This window comes from Pongo abelii, chromosome 13 (genome assembly GCF_028885655.2).
Source record: "Pongo abelii isolate AG06213 chromosome 13, NHGRI_mPonAbe1-v2.0_pri, whole genome shotgun sequence".
NCBI lineage: Eukaryota > Metazoa > Chordata > Mammalia > Primates > Hominidae > Pongo > Pongo abelii.
Genome location: NC_071998.2, coordinates 20,494,284 through 20,519,974, shown reverse-complemented (window position 1 = coordinate 20,519,974; position 25,691 = coordinate 20,494,284). Strand labels below are relative to the sequence as shown.

Here is a 25,691-nt window from a genome sequence, read left to right as displayed (position 1 = left end):
TCTATTGATCTTTATTTGCTAGTTTTATATTAGTCGTTCTAATAGATGTATACTGTCTATCTTATTGTAGTTTTAGTTTGCATTTTCTAATGGCTAATAATGTTGAATATCCTTTCATGCACACACTTATCATCCTTATTTCTTCTTTGGTGAAATATTAACATCCCTTCCTAATTTTTAATGAGAGTGTTAATTTTCTTCTTATTGGCTGTTGATAGTTCTGTCTGTATTTTGGATATAAGTCTTCAGTTGGGTATGTGATTTCAAAATATTTTTTTCTAGTCCATAGTTTGTCTTCTTATTTTCTTTATAGTTCTCAGGCAGAGCAGAAGTTTTTAAATTTAATGAAGTCTAACTTATAAATTTGAACTCTGTACCCAACCCCAGATCACAAAGTTTTTTGTTTTTGTTTTTTGAGACAGGGTCTCACTCTGTCCCCCAGGCTGGAGTGTAGTGGTGCAATCTCGGCTCACTGCAACCTCCACCTCCCAGGCTCAAGTGATCCTACCACCTCAGCCTCCTGAGTTGTTGCGACGACAGGCATGTACCACCATATTCGTCTGACTTTTGTATTTTTTGTAGAAATGAGGTTTCGTTTTGTTGTCCAGGCTGGTCTTGAACTCCTGGACTCAAGCGATCTGCCTACCTTGGCCTCAAGTGCTGGTATTACAGGCATGAGCCACCATGGCCAGCCAGAAGATTTTCTCCTGTGTATTCTTTCAGATGTTTCTACTTTTATATTTAGATCTCTTATCTATTTTGAGTTAAACTTTGTATAATATGAGGTTTAGATCAAGGTTCATTTCGTTTTCTTTACATATGGTTGACCAATTGTGCTAACACCATTTGTCGAAAGGAGTTTCCATTCTCAACTGAATTGATTTTGCATCTTTGTCAAAGGTCAATTGGCCATATTTACATGGATTGATTCTTGTGCTCTATTTTGTTGCACTGATGTATGTGTACGTCTTGTTGCCAATGCCATATGGTCTTGATTACTGTAGTTTTATAGTAAATCTTAAAATACGTAGCGAGATTTCTTAAACTTTTGTTTTTGTTTTGTTTTTGAGACCAAGTCTCACTCTGTTGCCCAGGCTAGAGTGCAGTGGCACCGTGTTGGCTCACTGCAACCTCCATCTCCTGGGTTCAAGCAATTCTCCTGTCTCAACCTCCCGAGTAGCTGGGATTATAGGCACCCACCACCACACTCGGCTTATTTTTATATTTTTAGTAGAGACAGGGTTTCACCATGTTGGCCAGTCTGGTCTTGAACTCCTAACCTCATATGATCCGCCAACCTTGGCCTCCGAAAGTGCTGGAATTAGAGGCGTGAGCCACCGCACCTGGCCAACTTCGGTTATTTTTTACAAAATAACTTTTGCTGTTCTAATTCCTTTCCCTCTTCATGTAAATTCTAGAATCACCTTGTCTATACTTACAATAATTTCTGGTAGGATTTTGATTACAGTTGTTTTCCAGTCTATAGACTACTGTAGGGAGAGTTGACTCCACTGTATTGAGTCTTCCAATCCATGAATATGGTATGTCTCTGTTTATTTAGAACTCCTTTAGCCTCCATTATCAGATTTTTGTAGTTTTAACTATACATGTTCTCTACATAGTTAGATTTATGTGTATTTAAGTTGTAAGTATTTTGCCTCTCTTGGAATTATAGAAAAAGGTATTGTCTTACTACAACATCAGACCTAAGGATGATTATTTCTGTATCTGACATATGCTGGATGCTGTCAACATCTTGGGAGAAGAGGAAAAGATAGTTTCCCCAAGAGCATTCCATGAGATTTAGAACTGGATGACAGGACATGATTGTACATAGAAGGAGTTTAATGTAGTTAACTAAGGTGAATTAGGATTGGATTTGGTGGTTTTAAACCATTTGCTCTATTAAGTATTTGTTATTTATGATGGAGTTTATATAATTGGGTTTTTTCTTTTTTCTTTTTTGAGACGGAATCTCACTCTGTTGCCCAGGCTGGAGTGCAGTGGCGTAATCTCGGCTCACTGCAACTTCTGCCTCCTGGGTTCAAGCGATTCTCCTGCCTCAGCCTCCCAAGTAGCTGGGACTACAGGTGCATGCCACCACAGCCGGCTAATTTTTTGTATTTTTAGTAGTTATGGAGTTTCATTGTGTTAGCCAGGATGGTCTCGATCTCCTGACCTCGTGATCCGCCCACCTCGGCCTCCCAAAGTGCTGCGATTACAGGCATGAGCCACCACGCCCAGCCACCTTTTTTTCTTTTTCTTTTTAAGTAGAGGTGGGGTCTCGCTGTTACCCACACTGGTCTCAAACACCTGGCCTGAAGTGATCCTCCCGCCTCAGTCTCCCAAAGTGCTGGGATTACAGAAATGAGCCACTGTTCCTGGCCTATAATTGGTTTATAAGTAAAGTTCTAAACTTTCACTTTAAAATTATTTTACCAGGCTGGGTGCCATGGCTTATTCCTGTAATTTCAGCCTTTGGGAGGCCAAGGTGAAAAGATCACCTGGGGCCAGGAGTTTGAGACCAGCCTAGGCACCATAGTGAGACTCCATCTCTACAAAAAATGAAAAATTAGCCAAGCACTGTGGTCCATGCCTGTAGTCCTAACTACTCTGGAGGCTGAGGTCAGAGAATCCTGCTTGAGGTCAGACAATCCTGCTTGAGCCGAGGAGATCAGGGCTGCAGTGAGCTATGACTATACCACTGCATTCTAGCCTGGGCAACAGAATAAGACTCTGTCTCTAAATAAATAAATAAAAATAAAATAAAGTGAAATTAATTTACCTTTAGTTTACCTCTTTTGAGTCTAGTTTAAAACTTCTGGTTCCTGCTAATATACTTAAAGCAACAGTATAGTATAGAACCTTTGCAGACTTAGTTTACAATTTTCTCAGGATGTCAGCGCTCAGATTTCATTATTCCAATACCAAAGGGACAATGAAGTCACTCATGGCAGTTGTAATGGAGGGATGCCATCAACATAAGTTTTTATTTTTGTTTTTCAGGGGATTTTTTTGTTTTTTTAAGAAATGGGATATCTGAGTGAGCTGAAAGTTATGAAGACAGGAACTCAGAAAGAGTTAAGGTACTAGAAAGCAGGAAGTAAGACCTCTCTTCCATCCATCGTGCACATGGACTATGTATTCACTACCAAACCAGTTAGGTGGTTCCCAGAATTATAGGGATCTACATCTACATGTTCTTCTTCCTGGTTTCCACTTACCCAGCCCTCAGGTCTGGTTTGAAGGTAATGAATTATCTCACTTGGTTGTTAACAGTCAGTTGCAGATCGAACTCCCTGTTCTACTGCTTTCCCCTTTCTCACTACTACACTTGACTAATCTTAAACCCCCCGCCCCCAAAAGAGGAGGAAAGGCTAGTAAGGAAGCTGGGGCCATTATTGTTTAAGCATAGAAAAAAGGAATACATAAGTTTGAGTTGAATTAAAGAAACTTGTCTCAACTTTCAGAATAGTGTACTTTTCTTTTTCATCAATGACCAAGGTATTTTAAGATTTTTGTATTCCAGAATTTTAATATAAAATACAACATCAGGATTATCTGATCCAGTATTTTTTCTGTTTTTTTTAACAACTAAAAACATTGAGTAGACTTCAGCTGAATGTAAAAATAGGTACATTGCACATAGTAGATGCTTATTGATGTTTCTGAATTTTTTTAAGAAGGTGGCCACAAACAGCTGTAGTCTAATAAAATCTGTATTTTATTCATTTTGTTCATTTTTTTATTTTTTCCTCTATTATGTCTTTATCAACAGGTCACCTAAACTGAGTTTCTTCTAGGTTTGGGCACATCCAAGAGTTGACTTTGGTACAGTAGATTCATTTATTTCAGCTACTTTATTGATGCCAATATTTCCATTATTTATTTCTGCATCAGCAGTATGGGGAGTGCCAAATTGATGTTGTCATAACAATAATTAATACAGTGGAGCACTTGATATGTCAGGCATTGCTCTAAAGACTTTATACTTATCAGCCCCTTAAATATCACAACAGTCCTTTGAGGAGGTACTGTTAGCCCCATTTTACCTATGAGGAAACTGAGACACAGAGATATATAACTTGCCCAAAATAGTAAGTAGCTGGATTAGAATCCAGCCATTTTTGCTCTGGATTAGAATCCAGCCATTTTTGCTCTGGATTTTCTGATTTTAGCTGCTACATTATCATGCTACATTTTACTAGCTCTTACATTGTTTTACTTTACATTACCTTAGGTCATCAGTCAGCAGATTTACTACAAATATTAGCAACTATTTGTGAAATTAACCTTGAAATGTAATCTGCTGATAAACTTTGTGCCTTCACAACTGTACTTAAGTTAGGAGGAGAATATCAAAGAGAAAAATCTTTGAGCCAAAAATTAAGCTTGTCAGTTTCCCTGATTACAGAGGATTAAAAGTATAGGAATTGATTAAAATTTGACCTTGGGCGGAAAGATGATTTTATGAAGTCTGGTTCATCTTGGAGGCAGCTTAGAGTTAAAGACCAACGCGTGGCTTTTCATACCGATTGGTTAAAAAAATTATGTAGATTTTATACACATTGCCACTTACATCTTGTATGTTTGTAGCTCCTCTTTATCAAGAATGGCAAATTTTCATGCAGAATAGAAGTATAATAAGCGTTATTAAGACAGTAATTTATCTTGAATCTTAATTGTATATTTCTGTGATTTCAGACCTCAGAGCAGTCTTTATGTGGAATTTTGATTGATGGCAAATGCTAGGATGTTCTTTTCAAAATTTTCCTTCTAGGAGAAATTATATTTGACGTATACTCAAAATATATGTACAATAGGATACATAAATATTTTGTGTAGCTGAGGAATAGTGTATATGCCAGTGATTACGAAAGTGTCAGGACAATCAGATGACTTGGTGTAGCTATAAGTCTATGAAGAGCCTGCTCTTGAGGCTTCAGAGTAGGGGCGTTCTTTTTAATAAAGGCACCTAAACTTATATTTGTGTGCGTATGGAATAGTTAAGATGGTGGTTGAGTCCAGAGACTAGAATGCTTTTCTTGCCATGTCTTTTCATTCAACAATTTTTAAACTAAATTATTCTCTTTATTCTTTATTTATGTTATTCACTATCAATGAATATTGCTTGTTTTATTAAATCTTTTGTTTTGCTGTAGTGACTTGAGGGGGCCATCTCCTAACAACAGAGGCTTTGACAAAGCACCAGAGGATTCTGTTAAAAAGTTGTGTTTCGTAATTGTAGTTGTCGTGTCAGAGCCTAACTGACTTGGAGCTGAAGGATTTTTGTGAGATGAGTAGCTGTGCCAGCAGGGACCCAAGTCTCCTGGGCTGGCCGCGCTCTCATTAAGATTTGCCGCTAGCAGTGGCGGTGTTCAGCATGTATGTGACGTGCATTCTGTTATTGTATGCTTGGCTTGTCAGCCTGCAGCTTTCTGACACTCACTTATGTCACTCTTTATTCAGAGAGGAAGAAGCTTTTGATAATTTGACAAGACAAGCTCTTAAACGATCTAGGTCATGGCCTTCACTGTCTGTGATTGTGAACATATTTCCTGAAAGCCCTGTCACTCATCACAGCTACATTTTCTCCCGGGGAGCCACAGGCCTGTCCTGGTCTCTTGTCAGCTCATACATTTTGGTTATTCATATACCAAATACAGTACTGGGGGTTTTTTTCTTCCCTTTTGCAAATGCTAGCATGTTAGTAAGGCTAATCCTTTCTCCTGTGCTGTGTTCCCAGCAGGGCTGCGTTCAAGGGCTCTCTCTAGTACAAGGCAGACAACTGGCCAAGGGGAGCTGAGGAGGAGGAAAGGCCGCTTAGTGCTGTTTTTGTGTTTGTTCATTGTTGTGGAAATATGAGAACTGGTGGCAAGGGCCTTGTCTATTGAGCACTTGAGTCTTGGTCTGCTGTCAGGGGCTGTTTAAGATTGAGTGTTTTATTTTCTTTGATGTTCACATTTGAGAATAGGGAAGTGGGAATTAAACAACAGATGCACTAAGCCGTTGTTCTCGTAAAACAATAATTAGCACCTGATAAAATTCAATATGGGTCAAAATGCACAATATAAACTCTCAATTCATCTGGTGTGGCAAACTGTGTTGATTCATCTTTGAATTTTATGAATAATAACACTGATTTATGTATGGTTTATTATACAAAATACAATAGAAGGGAAAACTAGTTGGGCAGAAGTTGGCAAACAATGTAGCACATTGCTAAAACAGATGTACAAGTATACTTTGTATGTTTTCAGTTGTGTGATATGAGGAGGCCCTTTGGGTTGCCATCCATCTAAGTACCAGTAAGGTGAGATCACCAGAGTAACCAATAAATGCAATGGTATTTTCATAGTTTGTTGAATTTGCATCTTAGATGAGTTCCACAGCTGACTAGTAATTCATTTTAAGTATTTTTTTAATTAGACCAAAGTTAGTTGTAATAGTAGGCTTCTTGCTTTAGAAATTACTTTATTTTATGCAATAGGTGTATAATTTTCCATGCAATAGATATATACATTTGGGTGCCACGGCATTCTATTTGGTAAGAAGAAAAATACGTGCAATGACTAGGGAATGGTAAAAAGAAGTTGAAGCCATAACAAGCAAAAAGAAAAATTAGTTTTAAAAATTCATTGGATGATGCTACATAGATACAAATAAAGGTGTGTGCCTTATATTGGCACCTATTTGAAATGAAAAATATTTGTTTACTTTTTAACCTCAAATATGAATAAGTATTACAAAAAATAGTAAAATGAAACTATGCATGAGAATGTTCAGTAAAAATACTTATGAGACAGTCAAGTAGGAGTTTTTTTAAATTATAATACTATTGTCTAATAAATGAAAAGTTTCATGTCTCTCACTACTAATTTTCTATATTGGGCATCATCTTCATGTACAGAGCAATCAGATGATTGTTCAAAATCCAAGTAATTCTTTCTTTTATTACTAAATTGCTGCAACACAAGAAAAGGTCACATGGTAGAGTGGCATTCTGCCAGTGTATGACAACTCAGTGATTGCGATTTTTCAACCGTATTATTCTGAGGACACTGTGGTAATCAAGAACTATCCATAACTAATGTATAAATAGCTGCTTGCTTATTTCTACAATAATCCAACTCAAATTATATATACACAGCAAAAAGCTTATGATAGAAGGTAGGAAATGAATATTTAAGGATACATTGTCATTGTACATTAGATCTTTGTATGTATACATGTTTATAAAAATAGATATTTCTTGTATATATTCTTAAGAACTTTTGTAACCTAAAGTTTGTGGCTACATTTGGTACTAACATGATCTTTGCCTTGTGAATCAACCTTTTACTTTTTAAAAATAGTTGTCTTTTCATCAGTGTTGTTCATCCAGAAATGACTGGGTATAATAAGTGGGTTTTTTTAGTAAGACACTTTAGTTTCCAGGAATTTGATATTAAAACTGGAAAGCTGACCACTAAACAGTCTTTCCTATAGAAAGCTGTGTAGACTGCTTTCTATAGGAGCAGTCTACACAGCTTTCTATAGGAAATTACACAGGAAAGTTAATCTTAAAATGCATAAAGGATAGAATTTTTCAGCATAGATATGTTTCAGCATAGTTGAAACATATCTACTTTTTTGTCTAATCACTTGTGGTATAAATCAGTAGAGGTATTGGCATTCAAATGTTGTTTCTTAAATTATTATCATACCCATGATATTTTCAGATTGTATGAATTACTTTTGTTAGTCTTATCAATACTTTGAAAAATAAATGAAAGAGGAATGACAAATCAAGTAAAGAGTTGTTTCAAACTAGATATCAAAAATTACAAAGATTTCAGAAAATCTTACTCTAATTTTAGGCATGCATCTATAAACAAAGCTATAAATTTCCATTCACTTTTAAGAATCACTATTTCCTTTGCTTGGTGTTTTAATTTATTCCAACCATTTATATAGTTACAAACAACATACTTTTTGCTCCTGAGAAGATGGTAAACTGATCAACTATACATAAGCAGCTTGGTTAGAAAAAGTGTCCTTAACAAGGTCATAATTTAGGCATAAGAAGATTTATATATGTGTTCGTAAGAAAATATATTCTAATCACTGTTTTTGTTGTTGCTGCTATGGTTTATATTTGCTTGTTTTGTTGGTTCTTTTGTTGTTACCTATTCTAGTTTCAATTAGTATATCTTTTACAAGATTATCGACGTTTTGGAGGTTTTTTAAGTTGTTTTTGCTACAGATGTGGATATGGAAAGATTAGACATTTTGGACTTTAGTTTCTTGCAGTCGTTTTTGTTCTTGTTGTTTTTAATTCTCTTTCTTATAGAGTATTAAAAGTTAGCACCAAGTGATTCGGTAAAAGATGCCAACAGCTATCACAAATATATAATAACAGTGAAGTCTTCTTAAAGCAGTTACTATTAAATTGTTTTCTATCTTACTACCAAAGTTCAAAATGCTGTTTTAAAAGGTGTACTTGGTGAGTTTTATTGATTTTGACCACTGCTGTTCATTTATCAGTTTAACTGAGTTATGGCTCTTTATCACATCTTAGTGCACAAAACTTCTAACCTGGAAAGAAAAAGAGAGGAAACTTTGTTACTGGCTTTCTGACAATGGCAGGGAGTGTGTTAAACCAGTGTAAAATTCAATTAAACTGTCTAGCCAGGTTTTTGAAGCTGAAATGCAGACCCTTTCTGTTAAGCTTCTTATTTTCCTGTGACCGACACCGGTGGATGCTGGGTTATGCCAAAACCAACAGGCTGTAAAGTACCTTGTTTCATGCTCCCAGCTGATCAATATTTTTATTTTCCAGGCTTGCACAGAAATCTGGAGGCAGTATCACCTAACGGTGAGTAGAAACACCTTTTTTATTTTCCCCAAGACCTAGCCTATTTACCCTTCTCTGAACTGCTGACCATAAAATATAGACAAGCATCTTCTGCTGGAAGATAATAAACATCTGAAGAGTTTTTGTACTGAGAAAGCAATAATATACTTTTTCTCTTTTCCACTGCCCCCTACCCTATCTTCCTGTTCTTAAAAGAATTTGATTTTTTTATTACTCACATCATTTAATGATTACATCATGGTATCTCTTAGTCTTCCAGACTATATTCATTAAACTAAAGGGAAAAAGTATACTGGGAGCCTTAAAGAGTAATAATCCAGTGTCTTTAAAATGTTGTATTATCCACAGTCCACAAGCATTCAGTCCACAGTATCTTCAGTTGCTTTTACTAAAACAGTTACTGATATTTTTCAATGAACCTAGAAAAAGCTTAGTGTTTATTTCATACAGAATAATTCAACTGTCATATCCTTAAGTCCTTGACTTATTCAAAATGTATAAATATCTGCTTAATACCATTCAAGTTATTCAATTCCTAGTTTCCTTTTATTGTGATTTTAGGCTAAGTAGAAACAGAAAATACAGTTTGCTAGAGAATCTAATTGACTGGTGCTCAATATTATGAAGTTAGTTTACTTTTAATGTTCAGCTTAAATCATTTCAATAATTCACCATAGCCCTATTACTCACTTCTTTTACTGTATTAAATATGTTGTGCTAAGCAACAGACCATTATTCTTTTAATTATTGCAGTTATATAACATAATATATATTAATTAAAAGTTGTTAAACATTGTTTCTTAAGGTTTAGCATAGTTAAAAGTTTTGTTTACACAAAGACAGGTTGTAAAAATACAAAGGGCAAAGTTCTTTCAAAACATGACTTTCTTCTTATCATTCTCCTTAGAGAAATAAAAAGTAAACCAACAAGTAGACTCAAACTACCTGTCTGTCTGTCACAGGCCCAAGAGGCCATAAATTATATAAGGTGGTTTGTTTTCACATTTTGTGATTACCATTTAATTTTTTTAAAGATTTTCAGTAGAAAGCTGTAACTCCTCAACTATTCCTCAAATCTCAAATTAGGATTTGTTAAAAACTTAAGTGTTATACCCAAAAATATATACATACCTATGTATGTTACACATATATATTACAGATGTAATTCATCTGAATACATTAAGTTTGTGCTTATGTAGCAGTTTTTTTATCCTTACGTAGTATAGTGAAATCATTACAGCCTAAACTTAATTAGAATCTAATTATATGTTATACTTTTCAAGATCACAGAGCTACTCTTTGTAACTGTATAAAGTAATATCCTTATAGATTTGACATTGCATTTATTTTAGCTTTTACCCTAATTTAAACAATTCCAATCTTGAAGTGTAGGAAGTATGATTTTAAAGTTGCTCTTTTGATTATTTACACCTGTGTTCGTTTATATACCTATAGTTAAAGGGTAAAAATTTGTTTCAATGTAACAGAAATATTTGAAGATTTGCTTAATATTTTAGCTGTTCAGAAACATAAATTTTAAAAAGAATCATTAGGAAAAAATAATACAAAATAAATTTACTTTTTAAGAAATTACAATATATTCTATTTATAGGTATAACAAATTCAATTTGAAAACTTTGTTTGTTCCAATCTGGAATCCTGGTTAATTTTTTAAAATAATATTGAAGTTGCCATCACAGTTTATAAATTATCAAGTTGAAATTAATAATGAGTTTACTATGCAAGTATAAATATAAAACTAGCATGTTTATGAACTTGTGCATATATCAGTGTCTCTAAAATAAAATAGTTTAGTAATTATTTAAATTATCAGCATATGGACAATATCCAAATGTATGCAATGAAGCAATATTCAGTCTTGAATAAAAACAAGATGCATGATGATTTTAGTCATCTTCAGCTCTTTTACTAGGCGATGGACTGCCATCTATTGACTCCTAGTAGCCCTCACACATGAATGTTGAGTCAATCAGCGCAATGACCAAGTAATGAAGGCTCGGTTAGAATTGTTACTACTTATTCATTTAAACCAGTCTGCTTAAAACTCTGGAGCTTTCTACACTTAAGCATTGATTAATTACTTTTTCTAACCAAATTTGTCATATTTCTTACCCCAAATGATGGGAAAGGTGATTAGTATCCAGTTTGGAGATGTTTATATTTGGGAGCTTTACAGTTGCTTTTATCTGCCTCCCAACAGATAAAAAACAGAGGGTCATTTACAGAACGACTTAAATTTTAACAGTAAATTAGTGTTTATCCAGGAGTCATTTTCTTTAAAAACCAAAAAAGTCTATAGGTTAAACAGAATATTGTTTCTCAAACACGTAAGAAAGGTGGTGTAGTTGTTACGAGTGGACTTTTGAAATATTCTAAATAAAAAATTCCTTAAAACACTTTCAGAACTAAGAAAAAAGTTATAGAAGTGTTCACTATTTTCAACAATTTCAAGAAAAATAAAATGAAATATCTTCAACAACCTGTATATGAATATAATAGCTTTTTAATCAGCTAGACTCGACTACATTAATAAAAGCTAAAGACCATCATTCTAAAGAGTTCATGCTAATAAAACTAAAAAGACTACATATACAAACATCCATATTATAACAACCATCTGGTGACACCATCTTTCTATGTTTTAATGATTCTAAAATTATATAATTTAATGTCTTTATCAATTTGGAGACCATGAAAAAAAGAAAAAAATATTGTTTTTACTTAACAAGTACATAATTTCCTCAAATAGTTAATATTTTTACCTCCTTCAAAAATGTTTAGAATGTTTTTAAATGTTTAATAATATAGCTAAAATATAACTTCTTGTATTTTCATTTCTGCTACATTTTCAGATTTTTGTAGAGCCTGACTTTTAATGTTCTTTTTCATCTTTCAAATAACTCATTCTAGATAAAATTTTCCCCCTTTATTCAAGAAAGAATGTCCCTTCCCCCACCCCCTGTCATTTCTACTCTCATTTATATTAAAAATCCTAGGCCAATATGGCCACCAACAGAGTTTTACAACCAACAGAATTTTTAACTAGTAGAGGCTATGATTTGACATGAGTTGGACATTTGGTTAATCTTGTTTTTAATCTACTTACTTTAAAAAGTAACCAGGAGTTTGCTATTTGAGGGCTGTATGTGTTAAGAATCGAAAAGGACAATGCATCTTTTATGTTTAATTTTGCATTTGATTTCTTTGTGTGCATTGTTAAAATGTATTTCAACCCTACTGCCTTTTATTTTAACTGAAGATTTAAGCAGGAAGCAAATGTAACTGTTTTAGAAGAATTAAGCCTTAATTTTTTTTTTATATATAATGTTTTGAATGCCTAGAATTCACACTTCAAAAAATAGAATATTTGTTATCCGGGAAATGGAGAAGAGTAGAGAAATGAGTGTGCTTGCCTTCCTTTCTGGCCTAGGAAAGGCTTATGGCCACAGTTTGTCAGGGTATATCTTATAAACCATAAGTAACAATATTACATTTCATTTTGCCACTTAGTTTTCTGTCCTTACCTGGAAATACCCATTTAGAAATGTATTTTTTATGTTTTCACAGTTTGGAGTTTTATACTGAGTGAGAATATTATTCTCTAAAGCATTCTGTGCCATACTACAGAGTGGGTACCCCTAAATGTCAACAGATTCGGATTTAACTCTAGAACTATGTTTTACAGTCCAGAAGGAAGGAATAAGAAGGTGAATTTGGTTCTGAGACTATAGTTACGCAAAAGCCTTTATCCTGAGATTGTGATGTAAGATAGGATAACTTTCTAATTGCCTAATGCTAATATGGAATGTTTTTCTTTTAAAATAACTTAAAATGTGAAATGAAGAGATTCAAAAAGTCAGCCAGAATCTTTTCTTTTCCTGGTTAATTGGATATATGTTGGGATTCCTAAATATCTTTCTGAGAGGTCCTTGGCTACATAAGCAGATCTGTAAAAACCATAATAACCCCATCCACACAGTAGATAGTCTGTTCTTCTCTGTGTGCGCTTTGGTGTGTTTAAGAAAATATAACTGGTTACATACTGTCTTATAAAATGCTAAATAACTCCAAAATGAGATTTTGGAGTTATCTAAACACCATTTTTATTGGTACCATTTTTGAGGCCTAGCACATAGGTTTTCATAAACTAATACATTATAAGTTCATTTTGGAAGCTTTTGTTTTGGTAGTTCAACTTACTTTGCCCACTTCCTCAAGAACTAGAAATACTCTTGTATAAATTATAGTTTTTTTCCTCTGTATCTGGTATTGCTGTTTTAATGTTTTGATTGACCAGGTGTTGCCATTGAGACATTACATCTCTGTCAAATTGTCAGAGGTTTAGTTTTCATTTAAAATGCCCTTAGTACTAAAATACTACCGAGGTGAACGTGATTGTGCTCTGATCATTCAGAAGGCACATGACTCTTTTGTAGTGCTTCAGGGCCATCTTTCCATTATAGTACTATAAAATAAATCAGACTGGTTTATCTTTTGAGTTACTTGGTGTTTGAATAACAAGATTTTTTTTTTGAATAAGCATTGATGACTTGTAATAGTCCATCTCTGATAACAGAGATAGAAAATACATTTGGAGAATGACTAAAATTTTTAAAGATTTTTCAAATGCAAAATTTATAAAGATTTTTCAAATGCAAAATTCATGTGAATAGTTTTATGTTATTTAAATACTTGTCTTGTTCTTAAAGAATTTGCTGTTAAAATTATCATCATAATTTTTACTTCAGTCTTCTCATATTTTGAGTTTAGTAGGAACGATAATTACTACATTTACAGAGTAAGTCAACTGATTTTTTTTTTTTTTAATCTTTATTTCACTGGCATGTGGAAGCACATTTTGCCAGAACTTAGCATTGGAAAATGCAATTTCAAAGCAATTGAAACCTGGAATTATCAATCTCAATAAATGAGATTCTTTTAAAAATAAATACAATTTGCTAAATCATCAAAAAGCAATTTTCTAAAGCTACTGTAAAGGAAAGGGGGAAAAATGAATGTTGTAAATTATAAATGCATATGTTATTTTTCCTCACATAACATTTCCTCAGATATTTGGAAATTGTATGTATGCATATTTATTTGTGAATGGAGATAGAATAAGATCATTTAGATTTGGGTGTAATTTTTATTTATTGGAGCACTTGTGAGAACCTTAGTATTTTCTTCTTTACAAAGAAATACTGAAGTGTTCACTCCTTCAATTCTGAAGTTACTTGATTTTCAGTATTTTAATGCAAATACTAATTTGGTTTAAATGGGAAATCAATATGGCATATTTTGCATAGTTTTTTCCTTGCATTAATATATTTAGATAATACCAAGTACTTTATGATGGTAATCCTAATGTAGATTTAAGTGTTTCAGATAATGAAGCAATGAGAAGTATGCAGCCTTCACACAATTTAGAAAAGATTTATCATAAATGTTTTGGCATAGAAGCAGCTGTGCTTTTGCCATCTTCTAAATATCTTTAATGACCTACTCACTAGTCATCATGAATTTGGCTCATATTTTTAGATATTAGATGTTGTTCAATAATCAAATAATTGAATCTGAAGTTCTACTATAAATAGTGACTTCCTTTCTTTATTTGACGGAAAAAGTCCCTGTGCTTTTTATTCCTGCCCCTAGTGGCTGGGGGCAAAGACCAGTATATTTAGGACTTAAATATTTCTCACATGGCCTTAAAGTTGTACTTCTGTTTTAAAAATGGAAAGAAGTACTTGTTGTGGTCGTCTGTTTTCTTATCTGTTAACAAATGTTTGTCCTGAGGATGACAAATGGAGCATCACATTTGGACTTTTTTTTTATTACCCTTTCCTCTCTTCCCCATGTGTGTTCAGCATTACTTAGGAATTATAGTTAGTCATTATAGGGACAATTTATTCTTGATTATTAAATACTGTGGTAATTAAATTTCACTTCTAAGTGCTTCTTATTTCAGCATATATAACACACTTTAAAAATCTTTTTTAAAACCCACAGTATTCATATAATCTCAAAGAAAACTACATTTCTTTCTTTAAAAAAATCAAAATATGGAACACTTCATGAATTTACGTGTCATCCTTGCTCAGGGGCAAAACTACGTTTCTTTTTACTTGCAACTCTGCACTTTGAAAGAGTGACCCTATTACAATAAAAATGAATATAAATATAAACAAATAGTCTTAGATTTTCCAAAATTAGTACAGTTTACCATTGTACAGTAAGTATATAATAAATTAATAGTTTTAAAATCTTGAGTGATGCCAATTCTTTGTCATGTTACGTACACATAAAGAGTATAGAAGTATTATATAGATAACTTCAGCATATTCAAGTGATTATTTCGCATATGTGCTTTGAACAGGTATTTCATGCCATTTATTAATTATATTCCAAGTGATCAAACTTGTCATAGTCTTTTCTGGACATTTCAGTCCAACAGTAAATGTAGATAAAATATACTAGAGCATTGATACTTGTATTAGACATTCATTTTGGTAGTCTTGCATGTGAGTGACATGGTAGATTACAGTAATTCCTAAAGGTCTGAAGTATTTAGGAATCAATTAGTTACTCACAATCATGATCAACCATAACCTTTAAGGGTTTGGATCGATCATTTGAATAATCTGCAGGAAAAGACTCCTAAAAAGACTCCTTGACTTGTTAACATGAACAGTCTCTCTGAACTAGTGTTATATTTTCTGTTATAAGCTGTGGTGATAAACTTAAGTTTTAGGTTTCAAAAGCACAGTCTTTTCAGTGACTGGAAGTTAATGAATTATTGTTAAAATCAGTCAGATTTTAGACTTAAAATTTTTTAGTCATTTGATCCCTATATATCAGAAATTCAAGGGTGTTATGTGTGGGTTTTTTGGTACATTTATAAGTATTTTCTTCTAGCTATTTTGAGTTGGTGCAATGATCCTCCAAGACCAACAACTCTGGTGTTTAAGAAATACCGAAAACAAGTGAAGAAATATGTTACCTCTTTAGAAAGCATTTAACAAAAAAATATGTTTAATATCTTTGGGATTAAATTAGAACTTCACCTTAATTGGTACACCAGTACATAGATAGCACACATTTCAAAACAAGAGTTATTTAAAGTGAGTGTTTAGAAATTTTTATTAGCTTTGTAAAAGGAATGCACATGTGTGTATCAACTGGTAATAAAGCTACTAGATAATTTTCATTCCATTTTTCCATAATCATGTAGAACTGAATCCATTGGGTAAATTATAAGATCATCTTTATAATTTTGTAATACGTCCATTTTACATAAATATGTTTCTTTACATTGATTTGTGGATTACCCCACATTTTTGTTCAGTTAAGAGAACTAAGTTTTGGGTTGTGTCTTAACTTTGTTTATACAATATCAATTTTGTTTTCTTGGATCTCTCACATTTCCTTTGTTTACAGTTGTACATTTCCTCCCTGTTTTTACCAGGCCTTAGAAAACTGTGCTATACAGTTGGGCCAGAAGGGCAAGCAAATTTCTGAGGAAATTACTAGGTAGCGTTTTTTTTATCATAATAGAGAAAAGAATGCCAGCTTTGGGATTGGACTGTGGTTCAGAGTCTGAGTCTTTCCTCATATACCAAATGTGCAAACATAGTTAAAATATTTAACTTCTGAAGTCCTCAGTTTCTTCGTCTGAAAAATGGGGATAATGCCTTGTAGGATTTTTGTAAGTATACGATGAGATGATAAATATAAAATACAATACCTGACAGACAGAGCATGTTAAACACTATGCAGACTGTACTACAGCAAACCCAAAGGCATCTCACACCTGTGGAGATGGCCTCTGGACTGACGTCCCAAACTCAGATTATTATAATGTCTTCTGCCCAACATTAGGAGATTCCTACGGACCTCTTTACTCTGTCTCCTAACAATGTTTCCTTCTTATATTTATTGAAGAGAATCTTTTGTTGACAAAATTATTTACCTCAGTTTTCATTTTCTAATTATTTATACTTGTCTTATTCTTTTCCATTTAGGCTACTTCCTTTCCTAATGAAAATAACTATATAAAATGTGTATCATAAAAATGCAATATCACTTTGAAAATATATATTAATAAATGTGTGAGTCTTAAGTGATAACTTCAGTACCATCTGAATATAGTTCTCTATCATAAGCAAATAAATTATATAAATATTTGCTCTCTATACAAATGATGAGAATAATACGAAATTGAAAAATTTACCCAAATGTAAACATACCCCAATTAGGATACTTTCTGCTAGGGGTAGAGGGCTTATGTTAATCAGATAAGAAATGAAACAAAATAGCATATCAGTTTTTTGCACTTCAGGTAAGACTACTTTATGCCTTCACATGATTAACACCAAAAACCAGCCTGATTTCATAGCAAAATATAGTGGTATAAGAGCTGGGTCAGTTCTGCAGACTTCCAGCTGTATTCTCAGATAGGTCCAGCGAAAAAGGCAACTCAAACTTAAGCACTTTATCAGTACGTGCAGTTTGTATTCTTTCAAAGAGCATTCCTATTTCATGTTTGTTCCTTGTTTTAAGACAAGCAAAGGCTCAGATGGAACGTATTGTAAAAGCAAAAGAACATTACTTCCCCCTTCTAACAGGTCCTTGCAGCTGTGGAATTCCCTGCCTTTGTGACCGATGGTTAAGAGTATTACAGTGGAATAAGCAGAGTTGGGATGGCAGGTAGTAGGAGGGCCATGTGTTGTAAGTCATGTGGAGTTATGGTAAAAATGAAAATCTTGGGGTTTATTTGGATCCCCTGTGTATTAGCTAATAAAGATAATAGAGCTGTGGTCCTACTGTAATTTTTTTATTGAGGTTCATGTACAATCACATGCAAAATATAGTAGCAGATTTGAATATGTTAAGCATTTTGTATGGTTGGAAGATGTATATTAGTGTGATTTCTGTGTTTTATAGTCTAGCCCAATAAACATTCAGATAAAATGTCCATGGATTTACACATTTATGTGTTCTTTTCTGTCCCTTCCCCCTACATCCTGTCTCCGTACCTTCATCCCTCCATCCTGCATCAAAGCTTGTGGTCCTTCTCCATCCATGTACTAAATGGTTTCTTTGTAAGCCAAGCCATTTGTCCATCATTGTTTGGGGTCCAAACAGTGGTAAGATACCCTGTCACCGATCCCGCATGCTATGAATGGCAGCTCCTCTCCGGACAATTGGCGGAGGGGCCGAGAAATATTCCTGAGAGGATTATTTAACCTTTCAATTTAGAGGGCACAAAGCCTGGCTGATTAATGAACTTTCTGATGGGTGCCGATAAGGGGATCTATTTCTTTATTTCCCCTAAAAGTGATTCCTTCTTCTGTCCATATTACTATAATCTTAAACATAAAATGTGGCAAATAGATTAAAAAACAGCACTAAAGAGTTTATCTGGCTGGCAAACTGAAGGAGCTAAATTAAAATTGGTAATGACAGCAGTGGTTCAGCCTCATATATGGGTTTTAAATGCACTGTGTATTTTGAAGAGACTTATTCTCCAGCTCGCCTGGTAATGACTGCTTTTGGTGCACAGTCTGGGGCTGGCTTCTGTTATCCCCACCCCACCCCACCCACCCACCCCCCCAAAAAAAATGAGTTGTGTTATCTGGATGGCTGCAGACACATACGCATCCCCCTTTCTCACTGCATGGGCAGACAAGGTCGATAGCATTACAAGGTATTTGTGGCAGTGCTTGTTTCAGTTTTCAGAGCTGCCAGTTTCCAGGCGGATTTGAATTACAAAAGAAGAAGCTGGCATGAAAATTGAAAGGTTTTATCGGCTGGTCTGAAGCCTCATAGCACATTGCTTATTTATGCAGTCCATTTGCACCAGGAAATATAAAAAGGAAATACATTTTTAAAATAAGGCCATAAAGACTCAGATATGTTTAAGATGGCAAATAAAATATAGATACCTACAATATCTTTCCAGGAAACGATTTTCACTTAATGTTGCATATTACTTCAGAAGAGCATTTATGTTGCTGTCATAAATTTGTGCGTTTGTGTCACTATGTAGGTAGTCTCTGGGGATTAAGAGGAAGCCTTTGCTAACTTACTTTAAAATTAAAATAGATGGAGGGATAGCTCTGCAGTTTATAGACGGAGGGATAGCTCTGCAGTTTGAGAGCTACATTGGAAATATTTAAATAGGGTGGTATATTAAACTTAAACTAACATTTTCGCATTCCATGTAAAATTAGCTATGGCCCAATGAATAAATGCTACTACCTTTAGAGAAAATTGGGATGCTTTTTAAGCCACGAAGATTTGGAGCATTCAGGAAGTGAATTACTCTGATCCTTACTGTGTTGCGTATGTTCATTGTTCTCTACTTACTGAGGTTTTCTTTTTGTTGTTGGAGTTGTTTTGACAGGGGGAGTGTCCCATTTACAAAAAGAAAGGTTATAAATTAATAAGCTTAATAGCTCATTTTTATAAAACTCATGCTTCTTTTTAGTCTTCAGATATATTTTAGATTTTGCATAGTGGTTAATGTTGTGAATATATAACCCTTTCACTATTGGAAGTTATACCAACAATTTATATCTATTTACATTACTTTAATGTAGTTTCGATTTACTGAAAAAGATACAATGATGTAATCCGTTATACTCTTGACTACATAAAATGAAGACATAAGTATACAAACATAAAGTAGTGCAAGGCCTTGAGTGATTGGTCATTCGCAGCTTTTCAACCCATTGATTTATAAAATTTCAGTGTATCCAGAAGAGAAGTAGGGAGGAAGTTACAGAGATACAGGAAATATCAAATAACTAAAGCAACACACGTTATTCTGCAGTTCAAATGAACACTCTTTAAGAATCTTTTTTCCAGTAAGGCAAATTACTCTCAGGTAAACCATGAGAGATGCATTTTTTTACTATTTTTATTTTCACTATTTTTACCAGTGTCTGGGTACCTTTCCCATGTTTTCACGACCTGAACTAATTACTTCATGTAGTTGTTTTTTGTTTTTTTTTTTTTAAACAGAGAAAATATCAAAAGCATACACGTCTGTTGCATGCTAATGATGTGCTGTACATTTTTTCATGAATTTTCATAAGGATTTTTTCTACGTAGCATGTGTGGCTTAATGATGTAATCACCCGATAGACTAGAAAATGCTCCAAAGGAGACGTTCCGGTCTGTTGTGTACATAATACATGTTTCAAAAATCTGCCTAATTAAGGAATTACCCAATGGATTGGGAGTCTGTTGGGTACATGACATGCTTTTTTAACACATAAAAATATTATGTATATATGGTACACATGGTACTTTTAATGCCATTTTTAACATATGAGGAAAATTAGTAGCAATGTCCACTATAGAATACAGGGGAATTCTGTTTTTTCACTAAGCAAAAATAAAAGCTTTAAAAACAGCACTCTTTAAAAATAATTCTAAAGCCATTAGCTTGGAGAAAATTCCTCCTAGTATTCCTGAAAGGGAAGTAATACTGTCAATATTTGCCAGAACAGTGTACAAATGGAAGACTTTGTCCAAAACCACAGTTGAAGTAGGCCTAGAGTTCAGGTCCCAGGTGTGAGGATCCACCTCAGAAAAACACCTTAAAGGGAGGAAAGGGAACAGTTTTTGGCTTTTTTGTAACACAGCATCATCTTTGTTGTCTCACAGCCTCCGCTTTGGTTCAGTTCACTATAAAACAGTTTGCCTAACTTTTAGGTTTCTTTATTTGATTCCTTTAGGCCCCAGATATTCCAGACCCACTTCTACCCCTTGGATATATATTAATTATAATTCTGTTGGTGTTCGTATTTTAAACAATCCCAAAGGAAAGGGAAAGTATCCATTCTTCTTTCCCTGACTACTCTTTATAAAATGAAACAAAAATTTAGAAAAGTATATCTGATCTCTAGCCAGTGGAAAGCAATATCTTGGCTGGGTGTGGTGGCTTACGCCTGTAATCCCAACGCTTTGGGAGGCCAAGATGGGTGTATCACTTGAGGTCTGGAGTTCGGGACCAGCCTGGCCAACATGGTGAAACCCCATCTCTATTAAAAATACAAAAATTAGCCAGGCATGGTGGTGGGCACCTGTAGTCCCAGCTACTCAGGAGGCTGGGGCAGGAGAATTGCTTGAACCCAGGAGGTGGAGGTTGCAGTAAGCCAAGATCGCACCACTTGCACTCCACCCCAAGCGAGACTCTGTCTCAAAAAAAAAAAAAAGAAAAAGAAAAAAGAAAAGAAAGCAGTATCTTGAAGTAGAAAGGTATATTTTAAATTTAAACTTTTGTTCTGCTCAAATTCCAAAATGATGCTGTTAGATCACCTCAACTAATAGACTTTGAATATGATGACAAGCTTTTGGTTTGGGGTAACATTTTCTTGAGAAGTCCTGTTTGATTACTTGGGTTAGGTTTTTTAGATACATGAGTATTGGGATAAAGTTTGTCCTATTTGTGAGTTTATAGGAAGAATAAATTGATTTGGAAATATGAAAGAATAAGGTTGTTCTCAAACATGAAAATCATATTGATTGAAGAGGTGCCTAGGCACATGTGATTTAGTCAGTAAGATTGGAGCCAAGCTCTACTTTTCTCAGTGTTACATTTGGTTATGAATGCATTTACCTCAGGTATTTAATATATTTGCTTTTTAATATATGTCATACAGCAAACTGGATTAATAAATAGAAACACATAGTGTAGTCTTTAAGCATATGTGTGATTATAAAAATAAATCCATTTTGCATTCACAGAATAGAAAATACCCTTTAATTAGTGAAATTGATTATATATCGTATATAGTAATGAGCTTCAGCTAGATGCAAGCCCTCATTGGATCAAAGTCAGTTTAGATAAGGGCAGCTGAAGGTCACAGAGGGAGATGCCCAGCAGGTTCATTTGCATAAAAAATTACTGTTAGAAATAGGACACTGAGGCAGCTCTAGCATTTTGATCTCTTGGCCTTTGTCATGGAGATTCCTAGTAGTGAAGGGAGTAAGGCCAGTGTCCCAGATAATGATTAACTGTTTTAATGGCATTCATTCATTCATTCCACACTAACTACTCATGCAGAAAAAAGGTTATGTAAAATGACATTAGAAGAAAATCATTTGTAATCGTTGCATTGGGCTGCACTTTGAGGAGACATTAGGAGTAAATCCGTGGCGTGGTAGGCTTATGCTTTATCTTCTGATATTTACTGAATTTACTGGTGCATGAAAAGCTTTCAGCAAGAATAGCAGATGGGGTGGACCTTTCATAGGTAATGCTATCTACCAGGTTATTACTTCTATATATTGATAGTAAAGTAATCTCCAAGATATCACCCTACAAATATAGATTATTTAAATGTCTGCAACCAAAAAAAAAAGAAATACAAAAGACCTGCTTTTATAAGTAATTAATTTGGTATCCATTGGGTCAAAGTCTTTAGATAAATTTTTTGACTTAAAAAAGTTCACAAAAACTCCATTCATTGCCTTGCATTTAACTTTTTGTCAGCAGTACAGGCACGTATGACAGAACACTGAACTTAGAGCTAATCAGTTGACACATTCTGCTTTAAATTGGACCTTTACTGTTAATTAAAAATAAAGACATGCTCCAAGGCATAAGTATTGAGTCACAAATTTATATTTCTAACACAATAGCTTAGAGATTTTTGTTAGATCATAGTATGAAAACTTGTCCACTGGAAACCACTATTGAGTTTTCAGTACTGTATTCTAATACAGAAATGTTCTCTAATTAGGTAAGATCTAGGCTGATTTCATTCCTATTAAGCCCTAGTACATGATAGTTTATTAAAATGAGAGTATGTAGATAGCGTTTGTCATGTCATTTACTAATTAATTATTGTGAAACAGTTTAGAATTTCATAGCACAATATACTGTTGCTGTTTTTATTAGTAATAATGGAAGTTTTTAACTAGTGACATTATTCAGATGAATGAACATCCACATGTTTACATTTCTTTCAGGGGCTAAATTTGAGATTCCTTTAAAATAAAATAAGAAGTGTCAACATGAAACATGCTTTCAAAATCTCGATTAAGAAGGATCTCTTTGTCCCTGGTACTGTCAGACTGAGTTCCTATTCACTTTGCATTACTAATTCCTTCCTGATTTTGTCAAAGTATATACCACATTCTCAGTGTGAAGTAGGGGAGACTATAAGGAAGCTGTATTATTAATTTATTCAAGCTTTTTAATATATTTAAGCATGATTTGATAGGTTTTCCTTTAATGACATAAAAAATTAATAGTTTCCCGAAGTATGCAAATTTTTATTAACAATAGCTAAATTGTATTGGATGCTTACCAAAGGCCATGTGCTTTACTTATGCATTACCTCATTATTCATTCATTAATATTTACTGGACTACTACTATATGCCTGGCCCTGTTCCAGGAGCTGAAGTACAGCAGTGAACAAAAACAGACAAAAATCCCTGCCCTCACAGAACTTACTTTCTCCTAGCCTGGGGGTGGGGTTGGGAGTGGATAGGTAGTAAAATATATAGTCTGTCAGATATGATAAGTGCCATGGAGAGTTTTGTTGGTTTGGTTGGTTGGTTGGTTGGTCTTTTTAAAATAAAATGGCAGTACAGCAGGATAGGGAGTACAGATTGGAGGGAGCTAGCCATTTTAAATAGGGTGGTCAGGAAGGCCTTACTGAGATGACATTTGAGCCAAGGCTTGAAGGAAGTGATGGAGTGTACCATGTTAAATCTGGGAGAAGAGTGATGCAGGCAGATCAAGTAGCTGGTGCAAAGCGCTGAGGTGGAAGTTTGTCTGGGGTATTCAGAGAACAGTGAAAAGGCTAGCATGACAGGCTTGCTGTGAGGGAAGGTAGTAGGAGATGAGGTTAGAGAGGTGGGAGGATGCAAATTACAGGCTATTGTAAAGTTTTTGGCTTTTTCTCTGAGATGAGAAGCTGTTAGAGAGTTTTGAGCTGAAGAGTGATATGTTCTGATTTGCATGCTATAAGGATCATCTTTTGTTTAGAGTAGGCTGTAGAGGGCAGGGATGGAAGCAGAGAGACCAGTTATGATGTTCTTGTAATCATCCAAATGAGAGTTGAGTAATTGGACCAGGACAGTACTGGTAGAGTGGAAAGAGGTGGATGTATTTGCAGAGCCAACAAGCTTTGCTGATGGGCTGGGTATGAGGTATAAGCAAGAGACAAGTTAAGGTTGTTCATTTTTGGCCTAAGTAACTGGAAGGACAAAGTTGCTGATGAGATGGGAAAGATTTTGGGAGGAACATATTTGGGGTGGGGGAAGAACAGGATTTGACTTTAACTAACTAAATTTGAGGTGCCTGTTAGACATTCTAGTAGAGATACGTGAGTGTAGAGTTAACAGAGATCAAGGCTGAAGATAGAATTTTAGAATGGCAAGGGTAAAAGTTATTGTAAATCTATACTATTAGATGAGAGCAGATTAAATAGAGAAGAAAAGCAGTCTAAGGGCTGAGCCCTGGGGCACTGCAGTGTAATTGGACAGAGAGATGAATAGAAACCAACAAAGGAGACTGCAGAAGAAATAGCCTGTGAGGTGGAAGAAAACTTAGGAGAGCGTGTTGTCTGGGAAGCTAAGTGAAGAATCTGTTGCAAGAGGAAGTGGTCACCTGGTCAGGTTTTACTGATAGGTTGTTATGTAAGATGAGTATGTTTCATTTATGCCTCACAGCACTGTTAATGAGGGAGCACTCTAACTGTTATTATCCCCGTTTTACAGATGAGTGAAATGAAGGAAAGACCATGTAAATAACTTGACTAAGGTCACATAGCCAGTGAATAGTGGAGCCCACATTAGAACATAATCCCAAAATGCATTGGATAACTAAATTTTATCAGAGCATCTGGGTCTTAGGAAGAGTTTGCCAATTTTGCCCTTGATTGCCCCCAGTCCTTAAAATACTTTTCTTCCATGCTTTTTCTTTGAATAAGCCAAACATATATCTTTGTATTATGTGTGTGTACATATACAGTACATGCGCATAGCCATACACTTGTATATGCCTGTACTGTCTCTGTGAACACGAGAATCTCGTAACAGTAATTGCCGTTGAGGAAAGGGGAACTGAGTGAGAACAGAAGTGGGAGACAGACTTCTCACCACACCTCTTAGTGTCTTTTGAATTGTGTGCCATGTGCATGTTACTGATTGTAAAATATTTAATTCTTTAAAATCTAAATAACTCATTTAGGATTTGTTCTATAGCAGCAAGACATATGATTTGTTCTTTCATGCTGTGGCCTAACAGCATCTCAGAAGAAATTGTGCTGATGCAGTTTTTTAGTGGAAAATATGTATTTGATGCACACTTAATTCCATTTTGTAGGCCTCCTCCCTAGTGCTTTCATCTTTTAAAATCTTTACTATATTTGCTCTTTCATCTGTTATCTCCGTATTCCTCCCAGTGTCTATTACAATGTGTTGTACAAAGTAGGAACTCAATAACTTTTGAATGAAAAATTCCTACTAAGGGATAAATACATGAGAACTACCTGTTATTTCCTCAAATTTAGGCAATAAAGTAACTAAATTCGGAAAAATTCCATGAAACTTTTTCTCGTGTGCTCAGTTAGTAGCAGAGATTTTCAGTGTTTGTATCTACTTTCGCCACCTTTATTGGTGCATAACTTATTTCCACTCTCTGTTGAAGTCTTTAATACCTACTCGTTCACCACCTATTTTGTTTGTTGAGCACTTCCTATGTTCTAGGTCAGGGGTCAGCAAACTTTTTATATAAAGAGCCAGGTAGTAAATATTTTAGCCTGGCAGGCCATTTGGTCTCTGTTATAACT

The 25,691-nt window shown here is 34.5% G+C and overlaps 1 protein-coding gene across 7 annotated transcripts in view; it reads left to right on the top strand.

Annotated features, from left to right (window-relative positions):
- Positions 1-25,691, top strand: part of ZCCHC7 (zinc finger CCHC-type containing 7) — a 239,722-nt gene that overhangs the window by 199,733 nt on the left and 14,298 nt on the right. For all 7 annotated transcript variants that reach the window (XM_054519693.2, XM_054519697.2, XM_024252073.3 and 4 more), the window contains one exon: positions 8,822-8,857. In XM_054519693.2, coding sequence (XP_054375668.1) covers positions 8,822-8,857 — 36 coding nt within the window. The remainder of the gene's footprint in view (positions 1-8,821; positions 8,858-25,691) is intronic.